Source organism: Sorex araneus, chromosome 6, assembly GCF_027595985.1.
Source record: "Sorex araneus isolate mSorAra2 chromosome 6, mSorAra2.pri, whole genome shotgun sequence".
Taxonomy (NCBI): Eukaryota; Metazoa; Chordata; class Mammalia; order Eulipotyphla; family Soricidae; genus Sorex; species Sorex araneus.
In genome coordinates, this window is record NC_073307.1 from 88,145,544 (window position 1) to 88,170,112 (window position 24,569).

Below are 24,569 nucleotides of genomic sequence, written 5' to 3' on the forward strand. Positions count from 1 at the left end.
CGGATCTCACAGCCGCCCGCGCGCCCGTCACATCCCGCCCCCCGTGTCCACCGGCCGCGCCCGCGCCGGCCCCGCCGTCCGCGCGTCCCGCGCCGGCTTCCCAAGAAGGGAGGCGGCTGTTCCGGCCCCGCTGCCCTCACGTGCTTTCCCGGCCGCCGCGTCCCGCCCGCGCCGGGCCAGCCCAGCCTGTTCCTCTTCCCGATTGCGCCAGCCCGGCGGGCGGCCCGCGGCCCCGGCTCCCGGCGCTCCTGTCCCCGCCCCGCCGTCGCCGGCCGCTCCACTCCCACTTCCTGCGCCCGGCGCTGGAGCCCTGCAGGCCAGGCCCGGCCCTGGGCCCCCGGGGCACGTCGGCCGCGCGTCCCGCCGCAGCCCCTGCGCTCCGGGGGCCACTGTCAGCCCTGCCCCGCCGGGCCGGACCCGTCCCGCGTCCTCCCGGCCGTGCGCCCCCCGGCTCGACGGGCCCACCATGCGCCTGCCCCGGGCCGCCTCCTCCCCCGGCGGCCTGGCCTGGGGACCCTTCATCCTGGCCCTGTGCCGCTTCCTGGCCGCCTCCCCCGTTGCACCGGTGAGGGTGGGGTGGACGGCCGTGGGGGTTGGGGGGAGCTTCGCCCTGCGGCGCGCGCGGGGCCGGGTCTGGGCAGCCCGCGTGCGCCGTGCCGGTGCCAAGCCCTGACTCCTGCTCCCCCTCGGCGGCCTCCGTCTCCTTTTGAAGGTGTTCCCGTACCCCACGGGGAACCGAACCTGCCAGGACGCGCAGAAGGAGTATTACCAGTCCAGGCACGGCTTGTGCTGTTCCCGCTGCCCCCCAGGTGAGAGGCAAGGGCCGGGCGCGGCGGCGGGGCTGGGGGGCGGGAGGGGCGGGCTAGGATGGGTCTGGGGGCTGCAGCGGGCGCGGCTGGCGCTGGGCGAGGGGTGTCCGGCGCTCTCCGGCAGGAAGGCCGTGCCCACAGAGCGTGTGGGGGCGGGCCTCCCCCAGCCCGCCGCACCGCACCCTGCAAAGGCCAGGGGACAAAGGTCCAGCTCCCTCTGCTCCGTCTGTCCGCCCCGCGGTCCCCCTTAGGCAAGTACGTCGTAGCCGAGTGTGACAGCAGCCAGGACACCACCTGTGCCACGTGCCCCGAAAACTCCTACAACGAGTACTGGAACCACCGCCTCAACTGTCAGATGTGCCGGTCCTGTGATGACGGTAGGGGGTTGGGCGGAGCAGGGCTGGCCGCTTTCTGGGTTGGGGGGTTGGGGGTTCGCGCGGCGGCCCCCTGCTCAGCGCCCCTGTGTCTCCCCCCTACGCACACAGTGTTGGGCTTCCAGCTGCTCTCCCCCTGCACCAGCCAGAGGCAGACCCAGTGCGGCTGCAAGCCCGGGATGGCGTGTGCCACACACAGCGCCAACGAGTGCCCCCACTGCGAGCCGCTGCCCAGCTGTCGGCCTGGCACGGAAGCCAAGCTAGAAGGTCAGAGGGCACAGGGCACAGGGGTCTGGGATGGGGGGAGCGTCGGGGAGCCCCCACCCCCTGGAGGGCCCTGCGGCAGCCTCGCATGCCATTGCGTCCGTCTGCAGGGTCTGTGTCACCCACAGGGGCTCTGCCTCGGGGAGGAACGGGGACAGGAGCTGGGGTTCTGGAGGGGCGCCTCTCAGCGCTGCAGGGGCGGGGCCGGGGGTCTCGGTGGAAGGTGAGAGGGGAAGGGGCAGAAGGGCAGAATGGATGGAGCCCTTGGGTGGCGGCAGAGGGAGCGGTGGGTGCCGGAGCGAAAGGCTCCCACGGTCCACAAATCGGCTTCTCCCGTCTCTTGGCAGGCGAAGTGACGAACATTCACAGCTACTGCGTGGCCTGCAAGGAGGGACACTTCCAGAACACCACCTCCCCCACAGCTCGCTGCAGCCCCCACACCCGGTGCGTGTGCCCCAGATGCACTCAGCCCCGGGGGCTCGCTCCCCCCCACCCCACACACCCACCTCTTCTAGCCCAGACCCACCTCCTGAGTCTCAGGCGTTCTCTGTTCTCTGCAGATGTGAAGCCCTCGGCCTGGTGGAGGCCGCCCCGGGCACCGCCCAGTCCGACACTAGCTGTAGAAGCCCAACAGAGCCCCCCGAGATCTCAGAGTCCTCCACAAAGACACCGGTCCCCAAAGGGCCAGGTGAGGGCCAGGGCTGAGGGCTGTGGGGAAAGGGGGAAACGCTTTAATACCACCTGTCTGCAAATACGGAAGGGCTGGAGAGATAGCACAGGGCGTAACACATTTTACCTTGCACCCATCATACTTGGGTTCAAAGCCTCGGTACCCCGTGTCACTTCAAGTTTCTTTTCTTTTTTTGGGGGGGTCACACCCGGTGATGCACAGGGGTTACTCCTGGCTCTGCACTCAGGAATTCCCCTGGAGGTGCTCAGGGGACCCTATGGGAGGCTGGGAATCAAACCTGGGTCGGCTGCATGCAAGGCAAATGCCCTCCCTGCTGTGCTATTGCTCCAGCCCCCACTTCAAGGGTCTTAAAGAGGAAATAGAGTATCTCTGAGGATAATTTACTTGCACACACCTGAATACACAACAGCGTTAAGTTTCATAGGCCAGGGCAGGGAGGCGGCTCAGTGGTCTGGGGGACATGCTTTGACGTGGCTCGGTGATCTGGGGGACCTGCTTTGAAGTGGCTTGGTGATCTGGGGGACATGCTTTGCACGCTGGAACCCTGAGTGGCATCCCCAGCATTGCATGCCCCCACCCCCAACACCACCAGGAACGGCTCATGAGCACTGAGTTAGGAGTAGACCCCAGCCAGAAATAAGAAAAAACAATTAACATAGGATGGAGGGATAGTACAGAAGGCCAAGCAATTGCCTTGCAAGTGGCCAGCCTGGTTCAATGCCCAGCACCATGTTTGGACCCAGAAGCACCAGCAGAAGTGAACCTGAGTGCCTCCAGGTCGGCCTCCCAGACCAAACTAAATAAAATAAAGTAGCATAGAATTTTGCACGTTACCTGTCAAGGAACACCCCCACACAGAGAAGTAACTATCACCTCTGGGGTTCTGTCACCCTCATCTAGTCTTTTTTTTTTTTGGTTTTTGGGTCACACCTGGAGATACACAGGGGTTACTCCTGTCTTTGCACTCAGGAATTACTCCTGGTGGTGCTCAGAGGACCCTATGGGATGCTGGGAATCGGCGACACCGGGGATCGAACCTGGGTCAACTTATCCACTGCACTATCTCTCTGACCCCTGTTTTATTAGCTTATTTTATTTTGCTTTTTGGGCCACACCTGAAAATATTCAGGGCTTACTCCTGGCTCTGCACACAGGGATTACTTCTGGCAGTGCTTGGGGGACCCAATGAGATGCCAGGGATCGAACCCAGGTCGGCTGCCTATAAAGCGAACTCCCTACCCTCTGTCCTATTGCTCCAGTTCCTTAACTTCTTTTTTTTGGCGGGGCGTCACACCCAGCAATGCACAGGAGTCACTTCTGGCTCTGCACTCAGGAATTACGCCTGTGGTGCTCAGGGGACCCTATGGGATGCTGGGAATCGAACCTGGGTCGGCCGCGTGCAAGGCAAACGCCCTACCCACTGTGCTATCGCTCCAGCCTCACTCTCTGGATTCTTTTGGGGGTGAGGGCTTGGGCCACACATGATGGTGCTCACAGATTGCTCCTGGCAGTTCTCAGGGGTCCATGTCACGCTGGAAATCAGATTCTCTCCAGCCAGACACATTTACTTTTTGGGGGGGGGTTGGAGTGGGGGAAGGGAGGTTTGGACCGCCCATATTGCAGTGGTACTCAGGTGTTACTCCTGGTTCTGTGCTTAGGGATCACTCCTGGAGGGGCTCAGGGTTCTTATGGGATGCCAGGGATTGAACCCGGGTCAGCCTCATGCAAAACAAGCACCCTCGCTGTTGTAGTATTGCTCCAACACACCCCCGCATCTACTTTTGTTTTGAGGCCAGACCCAATGATGCTCAGGGCTTACTCTTGGCTCTGTGCTCAGATCACTCCTGGCAGTGCCCAGGAGACTAGATGGGGTGCTGGGGATTGAACCTAGGTTGACCACATGCAAGGCAAATGTCTTCCCTGCTGCGCTATCTCTCTGGCCCCAGACTCATCTGTTTTGAACCGTTTTGTCTGTTATCTCCCAGACATGTCTCTATGTATATCTAAACATAGTTTGTTTCCTGAAAGTGAGTCACTGAAATATTTAGTGGCTTTTTGTTTGTTTGCTTAATTGTTTGTTTTGTTGTTGGTTTTTGGTTTTGGGGATTTTTTTTTGTGTGTATTTTTATGGGACGGGTCACATCCGGTGATACTCAGGGGTTCCTCTTGGCTCTGCACTTAGGAATTACTCCTGGCAGTGCTTGGGGACCATATACAGTCCCAGGTATCTAACCGGGGTTGGCTGGATGCGCCATACCTGCTGTACCGTCTCTCCAACCCCATCCATCTGCTCTTTTCTAGGGGTGGGGGGACCATACCTTGCCTAGAGCTTCCTCTTGTTTCTATGCTCAGGGGTTCCTCCTGGTGGTGCTCGGGGGTCCATTTGCAGTAGAGTCTCACCTAGGGTTGCCCACATGCAAGGCAAGCTCATTTCCTCCCATACTACCCCTCCAGCCTTTTTTTTTTTAAATTTTTAACTCTGGATTATAGATGACTGACGGACTGAGAGATAGAAAAAGAGGTAAGGCTCTCGCTTAGATGCAGTTGACCCCGGTTCAGTGCCCATCATCATGGATGGTCCCCCAAGAATTGGGAGTAAGCCCTGATCTCCCCCAAGTATGGCTGAAAAAACAAAACCCCAAAGTGGTGATGGTCAGGTTGGAGAATATGCTCAGCTGATTTCCTCCCTGCACAGATGAAACAGCTGATGTACCGAGGCGAAAAGACTTAGGAAGCCCCCATCTGGGGGGCCAGAGAGAGATAGTACAGCGGGGAGGGCTCTTGCCTGGCACACGGCCCAGCATCCCATAGGGTCCCCTGAGCACCACCAGGAGTAATTCTCTTTTAAAAACAACAACAACAACAACAAATTTTTTTTTTTATTGAATCACTGTGAGATAGACCCTTGCAAACATACAATATTCCAAGACCCATCTCTCCACCAGTGTACATTTCCCAGTCCCGTTGTCCCCAGGTTCCCTCCATCACCCCCACCCCCCATCCCCTGCCTGCTTCTATGGCAGACACTTGGCTTCTCTGCCAGGAGTAATTCTTGGGCTCAGAGCCAGGAGTAACCCCTGAACATCAGAGTATGTGGCCCCCAAACCAACATCATCATCATCATCATCATCATCATCATCTTTTTTAAAGTCCCTTAGCTGGGCAGGAAACTTGGGGTCCTGAATTTTCAACTCCCTTTCCTGCCTCCCATCCTGTCGGTCTCTTGGTCACAGATGAAGGTGCAGGGAAAGGTCAAGTTCCCAGTCTGCCAGGCTGCCCGTCCTCCTGCCCGTCCCAGGGCATCAGTGATGGTGGGTGGGTGCTGTCATAACTGTCACTGAAGGATAAATTATCTGCGGCTTCCCATGAGGGCTAGAGGACCCGAGCCTCCGCCTGCCGCCCCAGGTTCCCAGAAGCCGCCCTGAGCAGTGGATGGGGGGTCTCACACCCCCAAACCTCCAGGGCCAGTACGGCTGAATTTGAAAGTCTCCCCCATTCGCCTAAACCTGGATACTCTTCCCTGAGGGCAGGGAGGGCAGCCTGGCTCCTCCCCGGCTTCTCCGTAAGATAACGGAGTCCCCCCAAAACGCAGCTCTCCCTGTGACCTAGTCTGCTTAGAGCCAAGCGCCCCCCTCTCTCTACTGCCTCCCACCCCATCCTTTTTTTTTCTTTTGGGTCACACACAGCAATGCACAGGGGTCACTCCTAGCTCTGCACTCAGGAGTTACCCCTGACAGTGCTCAGGGGGCTATATGGGATACTGGGAACCGAACCCGGGCTGGCTGCGTGCAAGGCAGACGCCCTCCCCGCTGTGCTATCGCTCCAGCCCCTCCCACCCCAACCTTAAGCTCATCCTTATTCCTGAGACAGCTCAGTCTGGTGCCAGAGCAATAGCACAACGGGGAGGGCACTTGCCTTGCACACGGCTGACCTAGGTTCAACCCCCAGCACCGCCTAGCACCCCCGCCAAAGCTTTTCCAGGAGTAATCCCTGAGTTGCAGAGGCAGGACTGAGCCCTGAGCACCCTCAGGACTGGCCCCCAAACAAAAAAAATGATAAAATAAACAGAGACTGCCCGATCCCGGTCTCTAGGCAGGGGCGGCACCTGTCCCACCCCAGACATCCCGTACAGTAGAGTTTACTGGCTGTCGGGAGACTCCCGCCCCAAGTTGGATAGAGCCTCCCATTGTCTGCACCCAAAGGCATGGTCTGTGACTCTGGCGGGTGGCAGGTTGGGTAGGGCAGCCACTTACCTCCTTCCCTTCCACCCTCCCACCCGCTGTCCCGGCAGAAGACACGCTGCTGCTGGCCATCCTGCTGCCCCTGGTCTTCCTTCCCCTGCTGACCATTGTCCTGGCCTGGAAGAGCCACCCCTCGCTCTGCAGGAAGCTCGGTAAGAAGGGGCCGGATGCACGGGCCAGGGCAGTAGGCCAGCGGGGAGGGCGTTTGCCTTGCGCTTTGATGACACCGGGTTCGATCCCCGGCACCCCAGAGGGCCCCCTAAGCACCTCCAGGAGTGATTCCTGAGTGCCTAGCCAGGAGTAAGCCCTGAGCATCTCTGGGTGTGACCCCAAACGAATGAACAAAACCTGAAGGAGCTAAATGCAGGACTGGGAACTGTGTCCACAGCTGGCTAGAGCGGGCGAATATTCCACACCCCCAGGGCCAAGCCTTCTGCCCCTCTGCACCTTCAGGCTTCCCTCATGCCTGCCCCCCCATATACACATCTCTAATCACCCCCCCCATTCTGAGGCTGCTTCCTCGGGGAGCCTGAAGAGAGTGGCATTATGGGGTGGTGGGTGTGATAGCACAGTGGGTAGGGCGTTTGCCTTGCACGCGGCCAACCCGGGTTCAATTCCTCTATCCCTCTCGGAGAGCCCGGCAAGCAACCGAGAGTATTCCGCCCACATGGCAGAGCCTGGCAAGCTCCCAGTGGTGTATTCAATATGCCCAAAACAGTAACAAGTCTCACAATGGAGACGTTACTGGTGCCCGCTCGAGCAAATCGATGAGCAAAGGGATGACAGTGACAGTGACCATGACAGTGGGTGGGGGTGAGGGTCAGCCAAAGGTCCTCCAATCCCATCTCCTTTTCCCTTGCAGGCTCCCTGCTCAAGAGGCGCCCAGAGGTAACAGGGAGGCTGGGCGGATACAGGGTCGGAGAGTGGTGTGGGGCAGGGGGCAGGGAGTGGCCGGGTGCCAGACCCCCATGACGCCATTGAATCAGTTCCTGCACATGGCACGTGCCAGTCTCTGTTGGGCCCCGGGGAGAAGGCAGGGAGCACTGCCAAGTCCCTCCCCTCCAAGAGCTGCAAGTCTGTGGAGCCAAATAGAATGGAAAAGAAATACGCATCTAGGAGCCAGAGCCATGGTACAATGGGTAGGGCGTTTGCTTTGCATGCAGCCGACCCGGGTTCAATCCCTGACACCCCATATGATCTCTCAAGCGCTGCCAAGAGTGATCCCCGAGCACAGAGCCAGGAGTAAGCCCTCTGAGCACTGCCAGGTGTGGCCTCAAAACAAAAAGAAAAAAATATGCACCCACTGTGTCATTGCTCAGGAAGGCAGGGCGCAGGCAGTGAGAGACAGTGGCATGGGAAGGGGATTTATTGTTTTAGAGTGGACATAGCGGACCTCTCAGAGAAGCTGGTAAGTGGGTGGAGCGCTGAGGAAAGGAGGGAACTGGTCAGAAGGATTTCTGGGGGAAGGTGCTTCAGGAAGACTGGGACGTTTCAGTGCAAAGGTCCTGGGGCGGGAAGCCTGGTGAGGTGGGGCACAGGTGGAGTCGTGGGGGATCCTGACGCTCTGCCTCCTTTGCAGGGAGAATCTGGTGCTGTGAATGGGAGCTGGCAGCCTCCAGGGGTGAACCCACATTTCCCTGACCTGGTAAAGCCACTTCTGCCCTTCTCTGGAGACTTGGCACCTGCGCCCGCCCCCGTTGGGCCCCCCATCGAGGCCCCCCCTATCCCAGTTGTGGAGAATGAAATGCCACAACAGCGGAGCCCTGTGGTCCAGGCCAACGAGTTGGATGCTGAGTCTCCAGACCAAGGTCAAGTGGCCCACGGTGAGCCTGGGTGGGGGCTAAGAGGTGGATGATGTCATGGTGGGTGGAGCTACGAGCGGGGTGGGCAGGATTGGGCGAGGATATAGTGTGGTGGGAGGGGCTATAAGCAGGGTGAATGGGGCGATGTCAGTGTGGGCGGAGCTATAAGCGGGTGGGTGGGCTGTGGGCGTGGAGATGGCACGGTGGGCGGGGCTATGTACAGGTGTGCCGGGGCTATGGGCGGGGCGATGAGGTAGGAGCAGGGTGGGTGGGGCGATGTCAGTGTGGGCGGGGCTATAAGCAGGATGGGTGGGGCTGTGGGCGTGGAGATGGCATGGTGGGCGGGGCGATGAGGCCGTGGGTAACAGGAGTGGGTTGCAGGTGAGAAAGGAAAGCGACCCCAGGCCAGACTGAGTGTCCAGCCTCCAGCCGATGTGACAGCCAGAAATGGGGGAAGGGAGTAGACAGACCCCCTACGCACAGAGAACAGAACAGAGAACCAGTGGCTGACAGCCCGTGGGCGTGGCGTGGAGAGAGGAGAAAGGGTAGGGAAGAGGCAACATCCCCCGAACGGCTCTGACTCCGCCCACCCTTCCCCAGGTACCAACGGCATCCATGTCACCGGCGGGTCTGTGACGGTCACTGGCAACATCTACATCTACAATGGGCCGGTCTTGGGGGGCGCACGGGGCCCTGGAGACCCCCCCGCTTCTCCAGAGCCTCCATACCCCATCCCGGAGGAGGGGGCCCCTGGACCCCCGGGCCTTTCGACTCCCTACCAGGAAGATGGCAAAGCCTGTCACCTGGCTGAAACAGAGACTCTAGGGTGCCACGCCCTCTAAGGACCCAATCTGTCACCCACGTCTGGTGGCATCTGGGAAAAGCCAGAATGAAGGGGGGCGTGGGGTGTTCCTGGGCACCCTCTCTCCCGACCAGCCCAACCTGCACGGGACTGAGGTCCACTGGGGCACCCCAGGGGCCAATCCTGCTCAGAGGGCCGGGGCCTCACCCCCAGGTGAGAGTGGGGCCTGCAGACCGTGGCCGGAGCCAGCTGAGACTGTGCACAGCCCCTCTCTGCCCGCGTGGGGCGCTGTGCCAGCTACACTTCAGGCGCCCACCGGCAATAGGACACTACTGCCACCCACCCACCCTCGGCACTCTGCACCCCGAGCATGCCACAGGAGGGAGCCCGCTGCCCGGCCACTCGCTAGGACGTTCCTGGGACCTCCAGCGGATTCGTGGTGCTCATGCCCAAGCTTCTGAGAACCTCCGAGCGCCCACTCTTGCCCTGGACTGAGGTAGACCCCAAAGGTTGATGGGAGACGCCCCCCACCCTCTCACAAAGCAAAGGGAGTCACAAGCTGTGGGGCGCTGGGGAGGTGGGGGTGTGTATGTAGGTATAAGGGACAGTGCTGGAGCTGGAGGAAGAAGCAGGTGTATTTACAAAGTGTAACCACATGCAAATAAAGAGGAGATTATGAGCTAGATTGTTGATTTTCTTGGGATCGGGGCCATGTCCGCGGCAAAGACCCGAACATTTAACTAGAATCCCACAGAGAGATATTTTGAGGGGAGGGGGGTCTTAGATCCTTCATTCAGATGGGGGGGAAAATTAGCCAGAGGCCCCGGGAGATGACCCAAAGTATGAGCCATGTAGTTTGCATGCAGGAACTTGGGGTGCAAGTCCTCACACTACAGGGACCCTGAGCAGATTCAGGGGTAACCCCCGAACACCATTGGGGGTGGCCCAAAAAACTCAATATTAGATAGAGGGGCCGGAAGAGATACAGTGAGTAGAGCATTTGCCTTGTTGCAGTTTAATCCCCTGCACTGCCTACGGCCTCCCAAACCTTGCCTGAAGTGATCCCTGAGCACTGCCAGGTGTGGCCTAAAAAAAACAAACATATATATATATGTTTATTTATGTATATATATTATACATATATAAACATACATATGTTTGTTTATGTATATATATTATTTATGTATATATATTTAATATATATATTAAAAAGCCAGGAATCACTCACCATGTGCAGGCTAAATGTGTTCAGTGGGAACATAAGACCACCCCCATGAGGACAATATGATTATTATTCCCATTGAACAGATGAGGAAACTGAGGCCCAGAGGTTACTGCATACCTTTCAAATTTGATAATAAATGGCAAAGCTGGGATTTGCACCAGGACTGGCTCTTGAGTCACCCACCCTTATAGCAGTGAATACCCCTGAGGGGGCCAAAGGGGTTTTCTCAAATAATCACTTCCCCTTGCAAGGCCCGGAGCACTGGGCCCCGATGCCAAAGGCTAAAGTGTTCGCTTGATTTCTTTCTCTCTGGTTTTATCCCCTTGCCCCACCCCCACCCCCCATAAAAGACAGGCTGTGACATTTTCTGAAGCTCCGGGACTAGTCCGAGTTGTGGGGTGGGGCAGGAGAAGGGGTTTGTCTACCGCGCCAGCCCCAGGCTGTCTTAGTTGAAGAATCACAAGGGAGGGAGTCTTGCCAACTGTCTGCCCCTTCCATAAAAGGCCACCGTCTGGGGCTCGAGTGTCAGACAGAGCTGTCTCTGCGGCTGCAGACACATACCCCGGGAGTCCTCTGATCCAGGAGGGTGGGTCATTTAAGGTCGGCCAGGAGAACGCACTGCATCCAGCTTCCTTGTTGCAGAAGCAAATCGTGAAGAGTCCTTCTGCTGCCCTGGGTCAGCTCTGTCCCATGTGAGTCCGTAATCATTGTCCCAACATGCTGAGATGTTTCATTTGCTTTTGCAGTGCTGGGAATTGAACAAATACACACACACACACATATATATATATACACATAGCACTGTAGCACTGTCATCCTGTTGTTCATGGATTTGCTCGAGGGGGCACCAGTAACGTCTTCATTGTGAGACTTGTTGTTACTGTTTTTGGCATATTGAATATGCCACGGGTAGCTTGCCAGGCTCTGCCGTGCAGGAGGGATACTCTCGGTAGCTTGCCGGGCTCTCCGAGAGGGGTGGAGGAATAGAACCCGGGTCAGCCGTGTGTCCTACCCACTGTGCTATTGCTCATATATATATTTGTACATATATGTACAAATACTTGCTTTATTTATTTTGTTTTTGTAAAGATTAAAAAAATCTACTGAATCACTGCGAGACAGACCCTTAGAAAACTGTTCATGATTAGGTTTCAGTCATACAGTGCTCCCACACCCATGTTCGTTTGTTTGCTTGTAGGGGAAAAGAATTGATGCTTAAAGGGCCACCAAGGGTCAGGGATCAAACCTGGAGCTACCACATGCAATGCAAGAACTGCAGCCATCTGAGCCATCTGCCAGTCCCTCTCGTTTAGGCTTTTAAAAAAGTTAATACAATTATATAATATGGGGGCTGGAGCGATAGTATAGCGGGGAGGGCATTTGCCTTGTACATGGCTGACCTGGGTTCGATCCCCAGCATCCCATATGGTCCCCTCAGCAATGTCAGGAGTGATTCCTAAGGGTAGAGCCAGGAGTAACCCTTGAACATCGCTGGGTGTGACCCAAAAAGCAACACACACACACACACACACACACATATACACACACACATATATATGTCACTGTCATTGTCACTGTCATCCCATTGCTCATCAATTTGCTCAAATGGGCACCAGTAATGTCTCCATTGTTGTTACTGTTTTTGGCTTATTGAATATGCCATGGGGAGCTTGCCAGGCTCTGCTGTGCGGGCGAGATACTCTTGGTAACTTGCTAGGCTCTCCGAGAGGGGCGGAGGAATCAAACCGGGATCGGCTGCATGCAAGGCAAATGCCCTACCGTTGTGCTATTGCTCTAGCCCATACATATGCATATTTATATAGCAACATATATAAATAATAGTACAGTGGTAGGGCTGTACTATTACTTGCATGTGGCTGGCTTGAGTTCGATCCTCGGAACCCCATATGATCCCCTGAGCCGGAGTCCCTGAGCAGAGAGCCAGGACTAAATCCTAAGCACTGCGGGGCGGGGCTCAAAAAACTAAAAAAAATATATGTATATATATATATATATATATATATTCATATATTTTTTCCCTTACAAAATGAAAAGAAACTTGTTTTTCAATCAGTGGTGTTAAGGGACCAGGGAGATGGCGCAGGGCTGGAGGACAGGCAGTGCACGTGGGAGCGGCTCGTGAGTTTGGTCCCAGTGCCCCCCCATTCCGTTTTGTCATTGCAAGTCTCCCTGGCTCTGTGGGAGTCAGACTCACCCCTGCCTGGATGAACGTGCAGACAGTGGAGCTTCAATAACAGTTAAGCGTTTTCTTGGGGCCCGGAGCAATAGGACAGCTGGTGGGCACTTGCCTTGCACGTGGCCGACCCTGGTTCAATCCCCAGCACTCCATGTGGACCCCCGAGCACCACCAGGAGTGACCCCCGAGCCCAGAGCTAGGAATAAGTCCTGAGTACTGCCAGGTGTGACCCAAAAGCCAAAACCAAAACTAAATTAATTGTCTTACAGTTCCAAGGGTCCAAGTTCCCTGGGCCTGCAGGTCTGGCTCCTCTTTGTACCTCCGTCTCCTGAAGTCATCACAGGGACACACCTTGTGCCCTTTGCGTGTGTGTCCTTATTGCTCCAGGACACCTGTGACTGGATTAGGCTCTTCCCAAGAACCTCACTTGAACTGAATGACCTCTTTAAATCGCCGAAGAAAGCCACGTTTGGTTTGGTTTGGTTTGGTTTGGGGGGGAGGTGGTGGGCCGTAGATTGGGGGCCGGCTGTGCTCAGGGCATACTTCTGGCTCTGTGCTCAGGGATCAGCTGACACAGTCGGGGACAGGGGGGTGGGGGTGGCCTATGGGGTGCTTGGGATCAAATCCAGGTCAGCTGCTTGCAAGGCAAGGGCCCTGCCCGCTGTATTATCACTCCAATCCCTGACTAGACATTTTTAAGAGTCTGTTCCCATACATACGTGTCAATCGAGGTGCATTATCAAATATTTTTATCTTTGCCATGTGAAAATGTTATCTCAGTGTGGTTTCTATTTGCGTTTCTTTTGTGTTTGTTTTTCTTCTCTCTTGGGCCACTCCTGGGAGTGCCCCGGGCTTGGCTCAGCGTTCCGGGATCTCCCCTGCCCTACCTTCAGAGTCCCTGCTCTTCTGAGTGTGAAAAAAGGTTTGCGTTTCATTGAGTAACATTCTTATACCTTAAAGAGTCATCTGTAGCATTTTTCACTAACCATTCCCACCTTTTTTTTTTTTTGGCTTTTTGGGTCACACCCGGCGATGCACAGGGGTTACTCCTGACTCATGCACTCAGGAATGACTCCTGGCGGTGCTCGGGGGACCCTATGGGATGCTGGGAATCGAACCCAGGTCAGCCGTGTGCAAGGCAAATGCCCTCCCCGCTGTGCTATTGCTCCAGCCCCACCATTTCCACCTTTTAAGAATTTTTCCATTGGACAATTTCCAAGTGTTACCTTGTTTCTACAAGTTATCTTTGAACAACCTATTTATTTGAAATAGTATCATTAGATGAACCAAATGTGTCAAATTGTAATTTCCTTTGGATTGCTTAGTCCTCTTCCCTCTTTTCAATCAGTTCCGTGCTCAGGAGTGACCCCTGGAGGTGCTTGGTGGAATCTAGTTGGGTTGGCCGCATGGAAGGCAAGTGTGATCCCCTGTACTGTCTCTCTAGACCCAAACCTCTTGCTTACATTGTCCTTTGAATATATATATTATGAATAGATATATATCTCACTGTATCACTGTCATCTCGTTGCTCATCGATTTGCTCGGGCGGGCACCAGTCACGTCTCCATTGTGAGACTTGTTACTGTTTTTGGCATATCAGATATGCCACAGGGAGCTTGCCAGGCTGTGCCTTGCGGGTGGGATACTCTCAGTAGCTTGCCGGGCTCTCCGAGAGGGACAGAGGAATCAAACCCGGGTTGGCCGCATGCAAGGCAAATGCCCTACCCACTGTGCTATCGCTCCAGTCTAAAAACAACATAAGAATTTTATAAATACACAACCACACTTACCTACATAAATAAATAAAGACAAATACTACACACCTAGTTTTTAAAGCTGCACATTCCACTTTCTAAAAAAAGTGGACTACAGTGACTTGGCTCCAAATAAAAGAAACCAAAGAGGTTGTCAAAATTTTCTAGAGCAACTGTCACTGTCACTGTCACCCATTGCTCATCGATTTGCTCGAGCGGGCACCAGTAACATCTCCATCGTGAGACCTGTTACTGTTTTTGGCATATTGAATACGCCACGGGGAGCTTGCCAGGCTCTGCCATGCGGGCAAGATACTCTTGGTAGTTTGCTGGGCTCTCCAAGAGGGACGGAGGAATTGAACCCAGGTCAGCAAGGCGAACACCCTACCCGCTGTGCTATCTATCGCTCCAACCCAACTTCACAACTATATAGAGAAAAAATGTTCAAGAGCCCTAAGGTAATAGCTCTGTAGAGCGTCTCAAAGGTATTCACCAACCCCAATGAAGGACTTATTATTGGTTCATTTACTTATTTATTTGCTTCTGGGCCAACCTTGGCTGTGCTCAGGGCTTATTCTTGGCTCTGCACTCAGGGTTCCCTCCTGGAAGGCTCGGGCACTGTAAGGGATCCACTCCAGGTAAGCCAAGTGCAAGGCTAGTGCTTACCTGCAGTACTATGGCTCAGTTTCCTCATTGGCTCACTTAAATATTTACTATTTGCACCTACCTCAAGTTGCTGCTTTTCCCAGGCCTGTTAGAAACCTAATCCAACTTTCTGGCGGCTCCAACTTCTAATAGTGATTGGAACAATTTGTAACAGGAGCAGACTTTCCCAACTCTCTCCTAACCACAACCTCTGCCGGCCAAACCTCATCCTGAATCATTTAACAATGCCTCTAGGGGCCAGAGAGACTGAGAGCGAGAGCAAGCGAGCAAGAGAGAGACAGAAACAGAGACAGAGACAGAGAGAGAAGAGAGACAGAGAGACAATTCCTTGGGCCAAGCATTAAGGAGGTTTCAATCCCTTAGATCCAGAGCCTCCGAGCACTGCTGGGTACAGCCTCAAACCCATATCAATCAACAGTGCCTCTGAAACTTGGGTTCCATCCAAAATAGGAAAGAATTTGCTGAGAAATGTTTCTAATGCTCAGTTGTTAACATGTTGACTCTTGGGGCCCAGAGAGAAAGGCTAGGGGTTAAGGCGTTTGCCTTGCACCCCCCAGGCCCCGGTTCCATCCCTCCTGAGCACTGATGGGCGTGGCCAAAGCCCCTGGGGGTCCCCCCCCCAAAACAACTCTTGGATAAATTTGCTTGTGCAGTCATGGCTTCTGCAGAAATCGTTCTAGAGCACTCCAGTTTCAAAGGGAAATACTCCAGACACACCTGAGTTGAACCTAGAGTTTCTCTGGATTTAGTCTTTTTTTTCTGCTTTGATGCCAGAGATTTGGAGCCTTGTGCATGCCAGGCAGACACTGTCCCACTGTGTTTCCTTCTCAGCCAGGAATTAATCTTGTGTATAAAAAAACCAAACAGGGGCTGGAGCAACAGCACAGCGGGTAGGGCGTTTGCTTTGCATGCGGCCGGCCTGGGTTGATTCCCAGCATCCCATGTGGTCCCCTGAGCACCGCCAGGAGTGATTCCTGAGTGCAGAGCCAGGAGGAACCCCTGTGCATCGCCAGGTGTGACCCAAAAAGTAAAAAAAAAGAAAAAAAAGAAGGCAACTGTGATGTAGATTGAACTCATAAATGGAGGCATTCACTCATTCACTCAATGCCAAATATTAATTCTACTGGGAATCTATTTTATACTAATCACTGTTCTGTATATCAAAAATATATAGGACAGGGCTGGGGTGATAGCATAGCGGGTAGGGCGTTTGCCTTGCACGCGGCCGACCCGGGTTCAAATCCCAGCATCCCATATGGTCCCCTGAGCACCGCCAGGAGTAATTCCTGAGTGCAGAGCCAGGAGTAACCCCTGTGCATTGCCAGGTGTGACCCCAAAACCAAAAAAAAATATATATATATATAGGACATTCAAGGTGCAAAGTTTATTTAAGTGAGCTGGGATTAGAGAAAGCTCTCTTGGCAAGTTGACAGCATGTGCAAAGGCCCTGTGATATACAGTGGGATATGTTGGCTGGGGCTTGACAGTACAGAGGAAGATGAAGACAGACAGACAACACACTGCATATGTCAATTAGGGTACTTGATTTTACCCAAAGAGCAATGTTTTTTCACCCCTCGATTACAGTTCTTATTTTTTTTTTCAATTCACATTAGAGGAAGTCATACTATTGCATGTTCCAGAAAATGACTTTTCTTTTGTCATTTTTTAAGCTCCTGACCTAAGCATTCATGGTAGAGCTACCCACACCAAAGAGGTGTTCCCCTCCCAGATGGCGGTGTCCAGCCAGGGGACAGATAAAGGACCAGACAAGTTGAGTCTCCTGGGCCTGACAGAGCTGGGTCCATGCATTTCACTGACTTGTCTTTTCTTCTTCCCGTAGTTGAATTTCCTGTTCTTATCATTTAAATTCACTCATAAAGAGGAAGCTTAGGAAACCCTAAACCATAAAACCTCAGAGCCAATAAAAGCAAGACTGCAACATCCTTAGCTGGCTCTCTGTCTCTGTCTGTCTCTATTTCTGTTTCTGTCTCTGTCTCTGTCTCTGTGTGTGTGTGTGTGTGTGTCTCTGTGTGTGTCTCTGTCTCTGTCTCTCTCTCTCTGTCTCTCTCTCTGTCTCTCTCTCTGTCTCTCTCTCTCTCTCTCAGACACACACACACACACACACACACACACACACACTCCATCCAGTTTCCTGTTAGTTAGATATAATTGATGAAGGGGACCTTGCAAGCATAATAAGAAAGGGCAAGTCCAGTCATAATATTAATTTAAAAAGGGAAGTGTCTGCTCAGCTGTGGAATACAAAATAACAGAGTAGGAGACTAACACCCAAGAATAGTAGAAATAAATACCAGATGGTTGACTCCATGGCTTGGAATTCTGGGGAAAAGGCAGCTCAGATAGAGAAGGGAACACCAAGTAAAATGTGGTTGGAGGCCACTCGGGGGAAGGGTGATGCATGCTGAATGTAGACTAGAGACTTAACACGATGGCCACTCAACACCCCTATTGCAAACTCAACACCCAATTGGAAAGAGAGAACAAAAGGGAATACCCTGCCACAGAGGTAGGGTGGGGTGGGGGGAGATGGGATTGGGGGGTGGGAGGGATGCTGGGTTTATTGGTGGTGGAGAATGGGCACTGGTGAAAGGATGGGTTCTCGAACATTGTATGACAGAAACACGAGCACGAAAATGTATAAATCTGTAACTGTACCCTCACGGTGATTCACTAATTAAAAAATAAATACATTTAAAAAAAAGAAATAACTTTGAAAATTCTGACATAAAAGAAATGGAAATATAATCAAAGTAAAATGAGACAGAATGAAGTGAAATGATGACTATGGATTCTGTTGAGCAAAAGGTCAGTGAGAAGTGGTATAATGGGAAGACTCAGGATATTTAGACTATTACTTTTTGTTTTCACATGCCTGCCTAACCTAAACTACAATCTTTAATAAAGCTTATCTATGTGCAACAAAAAAAATTTTTTTAAAAAGGGAAGTGTCTTGTGGGAACTTACTGGGACCCAGGTAGTGTCCCCTAGCCATCAGAAGTACCAGTAGGCTAAAACAGGTACAAAAGGATTAACATACATCGCTAGAGCGATAGCACAGAGGGTAGGGCGTTTGCCTTGCAAGCGGCTGACCCGGGTTCGATTCCCAGCATCCCATAGGGTCTCCCAAGCACCACCCAGAGTCATTCCTGAGTGCAGAGCCAGGAGTAACCTCTGTGCATTGCTGGGTGTGACCCAAAAACATATATGTTACCGGCAGAGCCTGGCAAGCTACCCATGGCGTATTGGATATGCCAAAAACAGTAACAAGTCTCACGATGGAGACGTTACTGGTGCCCACTCGAGCAAATTGATGAACAACAGGATGACAGTGCTACAGTGCTATGTAGTGAAGTGTATAAAGCGTACTGATCTCAAGGATGCTGCCTGAAGTACAATAACATATACACAGATCTGTGTTACTATTCCAGAAGATGTAGGACGCAGATTTTTTTTTCTTTTTGGGTCACACCTGGTGATGCACTGGGGTTATTCCTGGCTCTGCACTCAGGAATCACCTCCTGGCAGTGCTCAGGGGACCCTATGGGATGCTGGGAATCGAACCCAGGTTGGCCGCATGCAAGGCAAACGCCCTACTCGCTGTGCTATTGCTCCAGCCCATAGATTTCTTTTTGGGGGGAGACCACACCCAGAGATGCTCAGGGATTACTCCTGGTCCCCCACAGAAACCACTCCAGGCAAGCTCAGGGGACTGTATGGGATGCCAGGAATTGAACCTGACTTGGACACTTGCAAGGCGAGTGCCCTACCTGCTGTCCTGTCACTCCGGCCCAGGATGTAGAACATGGGCTGGGGAGGGCCATACCCATTGTGCTCAGTCGCTCTTCCTGGTTCTGTGCTCAGGAGCGAGTCCTCTGGCTCTAGGGAGACCCGATGTGATGCCAGGGGGGGATGCGAGGCAAGTGCCCAAACTCCTGTATTATTCCTCCTGTCCCGGAAGACATAGAATATTGGTTTTCTTTTGTTTGTTTGTTTGTTTGCTTTTTGGGTCACACCCAGCGATGCTCAGGGGTTACTCCTGGCTCTGCACTCAGGAATTACTCCTGGCGGTGCTTGGGGGACCATATGGGATGCCGGGGATCAAACCCGGATTGGCCGTGTGCAAAGCAAACGCCCTACCCGCTATGCTATCGCTCTGGCCCCAAGACATAGAATATTGTTAGAGAACTTTCTAGAATACTTCAAAACCCTTCCCACTCAATAATCCTTGCTGCTTGGGTCTCAGTTTATATTACGGGGGTGTCACTGCTGGAGAAACCCACTGTGTAGCTTTCGGCTTCTCCCTCTCCGTCAGCGTTGCTTACACTCAACTCTATAAATAGAATCATGTAACATAAACCCTTTCGTATCTAGCTCTTGGGGGTCAATGCCCTATTTTTTAGGGTTTTGTTGTTGCTGATTCAATTGTGGGAAGCTCTGTTTTGGGGGTTTGGACCTCCCAGTGGTGCTCAGGGGGCCCAGAAAGCACCCCTGGAGATATCAGCCAACAAGCCACAATTCAGTTCTGTGTCTGAGGAATATGGCGCCCGAACCTGCAATGCCAGGTACCACCAGAACCAATCCTGGGATGCTCAGGGGCCTTGGTGTCAAGATTGTTTCTCCTTTCCTTAAGACGGTAGATTTTTCGAGAAGGAGAGAGAGGGAATGTGCCTTGGGCTGGAGCAATAGCACAGCCGGGAGGGCGTTTGCCTTGCACACGGCTGACCGGGGTTCGATTCCCAGCATCCCATAGGGTCCCCAAGCACCTCCAGGAGTGCAGAGCCAGGAGCAACCCCTGTGCATCACCGGGTGTGACCCAAAAAAAAAAAAGAGGAAATGTGCCTTCGACAGAGACAGGGGTGGGGAGGTGGAGGGGAGGGGGGGTGGCGGGAGGGATACTGGAAGATGGGTGATGGATGGAGAATAGGCACGGGGTGGAGGATGGATACTCGAACATTGTATGACTGAAACATAATCATGCAAGTTTGTAAGTCTGTAACTGTATCCCACAGCGATTCATTAAAATAAAATAAATTTAAATTAAAAAATAAAAATAAAAGTACTTATTCTCAAAATAAAACAAAAAAAATTGATAGATTTATTTTTGGGTTTTTTTTGGGTCACACCCGGCAATGCACAGGGGTTACTCCTGGCTCTTCACTCAGGAATTACCCCTGGCAGTGCTCAGGGGACCATATGGGATGCTGGGATTAGAACCTGGGTCGGCCGCGTGCAAGGCAAATGCCCTCCCCGCTGTGCTATCGCTCCAGCGCCATGATAGATTTTTTTTGTCTCTTTACCCTTCCCTTTTAGGTTTGGTAGGTTTTCTTAGGGTTGGTAGATGTTTATGTCTTGTCACCGAAAATGGAGGTTTCCACCAGAGTGACTCTCGGGTGGATGCCAAATTTCAGTCATTCGAGTCTAAAATCTGTTCATGAGGGGCCTGAAGAATGACACTGCAGGTGCCATTGCACTTAGCCGGCTCTGGTTCAAATCCCCGTCATCAGAGGGTACTGCAATCACCACGGGTGGGGCACTCCAGAAGACAACCAGGAATAGCCCCTGAGCACCCTTGGGTGTGGCCCCCAAACCCAGAATATGTTAAAATAAAATCCCCACCCACCCACCCTGGGGCTGGAGCGATAGCACAGCGGGTAGGGCATTTGCCTTGCACGTGGCTGACCCAGGTTCGATTCCCAGCATCCCATATGGTCCCCTGAGCACCGCCAGGGGTGATTCCTGAGTGTGGAACCAGGAGGAACCCCTGTGCATTGCTAGGTGTGACCCAAAAAAGCAAAAAAATTAAAAATAAAAAAATAAAAATCCCCCATGGGCATTCTTGTTGAGTTTCAGGAGGGGTTCTTTTTTTTTTTTTTTTTTTTCTGTTTTGGCTTTTTGGGTCACACCCGGCGATGCACAGGGGTTACTCCTGGCTCTGCACTCAGGAATGACTCCTGGCAGTGCTGAGGGACCATCTGGGATGCCAGGGATTGAACCCGGGTCGACCACATGCAAGGCAAACACCCTACCCGCTGTGCTATCGCTCTGGCCCCTTCAGGAGGAGTTCTTTCCTTCCCCAAGGATCTGCGATTTTCAGAAAATTTTCAGAAAATACAGATTTTCAGTCTCTCCACTGAAAATTAAATAATTTTGGCTAGACTGAGTCTTGATCTCCAAAGTTCAGCAGATTGAATCTGATTGCCATCCAGAGTCATTACCGGTAATCCACAGATTGTCTTTTTGTTGTTGTTGTTGTTTATTTTGTTTTGGGGACACACCCAGCAGCGCTCAGGACTTACTCCTGGCTGTGTTCAGGGATCACTTCTGGTTTCGTTTTTTTTTTTGGGGGGGGGAGTGTCACACCCGGCGATATACAGGGGTTACTCCCGGTTCATGCATTCAGGAATTACTCCTGGCGGTGCTCGGGGGACCCTATGGGATGCTGGGAATCGAACCCAGGTCACCTGCATACAAGGCAAATGCCCTACCCGCTGTGGGATAGCTCCGGTCCCCAGGGATCACTTCTGATGGGGCTCAGGAGACTGTCTGAGGTTTTCAGGAATCAAATCTGGATTGGCCATAGGCCAGGTAGGAAGCGTCTTCTGTTTTACTGGCTCATATGCGGCCATCTGGAATTGTTCTAATGTGAGCTTCACGTCTGGGTTAACCCAAACGTGTCCCGTTCTGGAGTATTCCATGCCTAAGATGCAGGCACTAAACTTCTGCCTCTCACAACCCATTCCGGGAACAGCCATGCAGGAAGCTGATCCCAGGGTACAAAACGAGGGTGCCATGTTAGACTCTACGCCCTGGCAGGAAGCTGATCCCAGGGTACAAAACAAGGGTGCCATGTTAGACTCTACGCCCTGCTTCCAGGGGGTTCTTGGTTATCGTTCTCCCCTGTATTGGACTCATTAGTGGCCAACGGCCTTCAAGGTACTTTCTGTTGCCCTGTCACAATTTTTCCCTCTGTGGATGGATTTAGGGCTAGTTAGAGGCCAAAGCTCAGGTCAACCTACATCTGATCTGGATTCTGCCTGACGGTCTAAACCAACATTTTCTTTCAGTTTCATTTTAGCTATTCCGGAGAGCAGTGGCCAGGGAACTACATATTTCGCATGCTTCTTATTGTTTTGCGTTTCCTTGTGTGTTGAATAATAAGCAGCTTCCCAAGAAGCAGGTTTACCGCCATCTCTGAACTCCACTGGCAACCTTTCAAGTCACAGCTCCCATTTTAGATGGTTGGGTGAGTCTGTCACCAGCCCTGGATGCTTGCCTCTCCCCGTCCATAGTTCATCTTCCCAGGTGACATGTTTCCATAAACTGAGGGCAGTCTCAACAAATTCCACTTCTCTGACACTGCTAGGATCTATTTCTAGTCACAAAACTCTGCCCCCCCGCCCCCAATTATGAGCTTCCCACAAAAGGAAACTTTTTTTTGGGGGGGGGTCATACCCAGCGATGCTCAGGGGTTCCTCCTGGCTCTGCACTCAGGAATTACTCCTGGCGGTGCTTGGGGGATCATATGAGAGCCCAGGATCGAACCCGGGTCAGCCATATGCAAGGCAAATGCCCTGCCCTCTGTACTATCACTCCAGCCCCAAAAAGGAAATTTTTTAATTATTTTAGTTTTGTTTGGGGGCCACAGCCGGCAGTGCTCAGGGGTTTACTGTGGATCTGAAATGAGGAGTCAGTCCTGGTGGGCTCAGGGGACCATGTGGGGTGCTAGAGATTGAACCCAGGTCAACTTTGTGCAAGGCAAGTGCTCTCCCTGCTGTACTATCTTTCTTTCTGTGTTTTTTTTTTTTTTGTTTTTTTTTTTTTGCTTTTTGGGTCACACCTGGCGATGCACAGGGGTTACTCCTGGCTCTTTACTCAGGAATTACCCCCTGGTGGTGCTCAAGGGACCATATGGGATGCTGGGATTCGAACCCGGGTTGGCTGCATGCAAGGCAAACGCCCTACCCGCTGTGCTATCGCTCCAGCCCCCTGCTGTACTATCTTTCAAACCTGAGACTTTCTACTTCTTGGCAGACTGGGTGTCCTATGATTGAAATCACTCTCTTTTTTTTTTTTTGAATTTTTAAATTTTATTTTCATAAAGTTGTTCACAATAATTGTTTACATTCAACATTTCAGCACCAATCCCACCACATTACACCTTCCCACCACCATTATTTAGAATTTTCCCACCAGCACCCAAGCCTGTCCCATAGGCAGATGCTAAATAATTTAATTTTTATTGCTTGTTACGAAGAGTATGAGATGTCCAGCAACCGTGAAAGCAACCATGCTGCGCTCCTGGAATTCTAATTTTTTTTTTTTTTTTGCTTTTTGGGTCACACCTGGCGATACACAGGGATTACTCCTGGCTCTGCACTCAGGAATGACTCCTGATGGTGCTCAGGGGACCCTATGGGATGCTGGGAATCGAACCTGGGTCGGCAGCGTGCAAGGCAAACACCCTAGCCACTCTGCTATCTCTCTAGCCCCTGGCATTCTAAATTTTTTTTAATATTTGGGATCCAGAGACATCTCCGGGGGTGCTGCTCTCTTCTGATAGTCATTTGTGAGTCTCTGAATCATGGCCGTAAATGCCCTTAGATGGCCTGATTTTGATCTCTTTTGAGATTTATCGATGGGTCTCTGAAATAAGGCCAATGATTTAGCTTGTATAGCTGAGCTGGAAGTGGTTTGTGGGCATGACTCCCACATACCTAACTTTTGGCCATTTAATTTCTCTGGAAACTTGGTCCCAAGTTCTTGGGGTTTGACCAGAGGCACAGTGGCAATTTTGGGGGTATCAGGAAGCCTGAAAGCACCATCAGGCTGTTGATGCACTCGCCCCGCAGGTACAGATTGACCTGCTGGATGGCACACTGCACTGTAGCACTGTCGTCCCATTGTTCATCGATTTGCTCGAGCGGGCACCAGTAATGTCTCCATTGTGAGACTTGTTACTGTTTTTGGCATATTGAATATGCCATGGGGAGCTTGCCAGGCTCTGCCATGCGGAGACAGGATACTCTCGGTAGTTTGCTGGGCTCTCCGAGAGGGACAGAGGAATCGAACCCAGGTCGGTCACGTGCAAGGCAAACGTCCTACCCGCTGTGCTATCGCTCCAGTCCGTTACCCCCTTGGGAGGCACATTGCCCCCTTGAAATCACTCGGCATAAATTACCCAGAGTTATAGGTTACTCACACTTCTGCCGTACTTGGCTATAAAGCAGTGGTTCTCACAATTCCTTCCTGCATTCAGTACTTTGCTTATTCTATAATGGCTTATAGAATTCAACTCACTATTAGAAGCTTTATAGGATAGGCAAGAGGCAGATAAAGCGGGGCATAGCCTGGAAAAGTCCTGAGTATAATTAGCTTCTCTCCCCACAGAGCAGAGGTTATACTACCTCCCAGCTCAGGACGTGATGAACACCCTGGAAGCCCTAAATCCCAGTTTAGGGGCTAGAATGATAGTATGGGAGGTAGGGTGTTTGCCTTGCACATCGCCTACTTGAGTTCAATTCCTGGCATTTCACATGATCGGCCAAGCACCGCCAGGAGGGATCCCTGAGTGAAGAGCCAGGGGTAAACCCTGAGCATCACCAGCTGTGGCCTAAAAACTAAGTAGATAAATCCCATAGTTGGGGCTGGAGCGGACCCGGGTTTGCTCCGCAGCATCCCATATGGTCCCCCGAGCACTGCGAGGAATAATTGCTGAGTGAA

At 52.7% G+C, this 24,569-nt stretch overlaps 1 protein-coding gene across 1 annotated transcript; it reads left to right on the forward strand.

Moving 5' to 3' along the window:
* The first annotated feature begins 242 nt into the window (after nucleotides 1-242).
* LTBR (lymphotoxin beta receptor) lies at nucleotides 243-9,652 on the forward strand. The gene is made up of 10 exons (XM_055142363.1): nucleotides 243-565; nucleotides 713-809; nucleotides 1,061-1,186; nucleotides 1,295-1,450; nucleotides 1,795-1,891; nucleotides 2,008-2,135; nucleotides 6,430-6,531; nucleotides 7,242-7,267; nucleotides 7,959-8,202; nucleotides 8,782-9,652. Exons 1-10 carry the CDS (start codon nucleotides 467-469, stop codon nucleotides 9,021-9,023), a joined length of 1,317 nt encoding a protein of 438 aa, XP_054998338.1. The 5' UTR covers nucleotides 243-466; the 3' UTR covers nucleotides 9,024-9,652.
* Nucleotides 9,653-24,569: the final 14,917 nt, after the last annotated feature.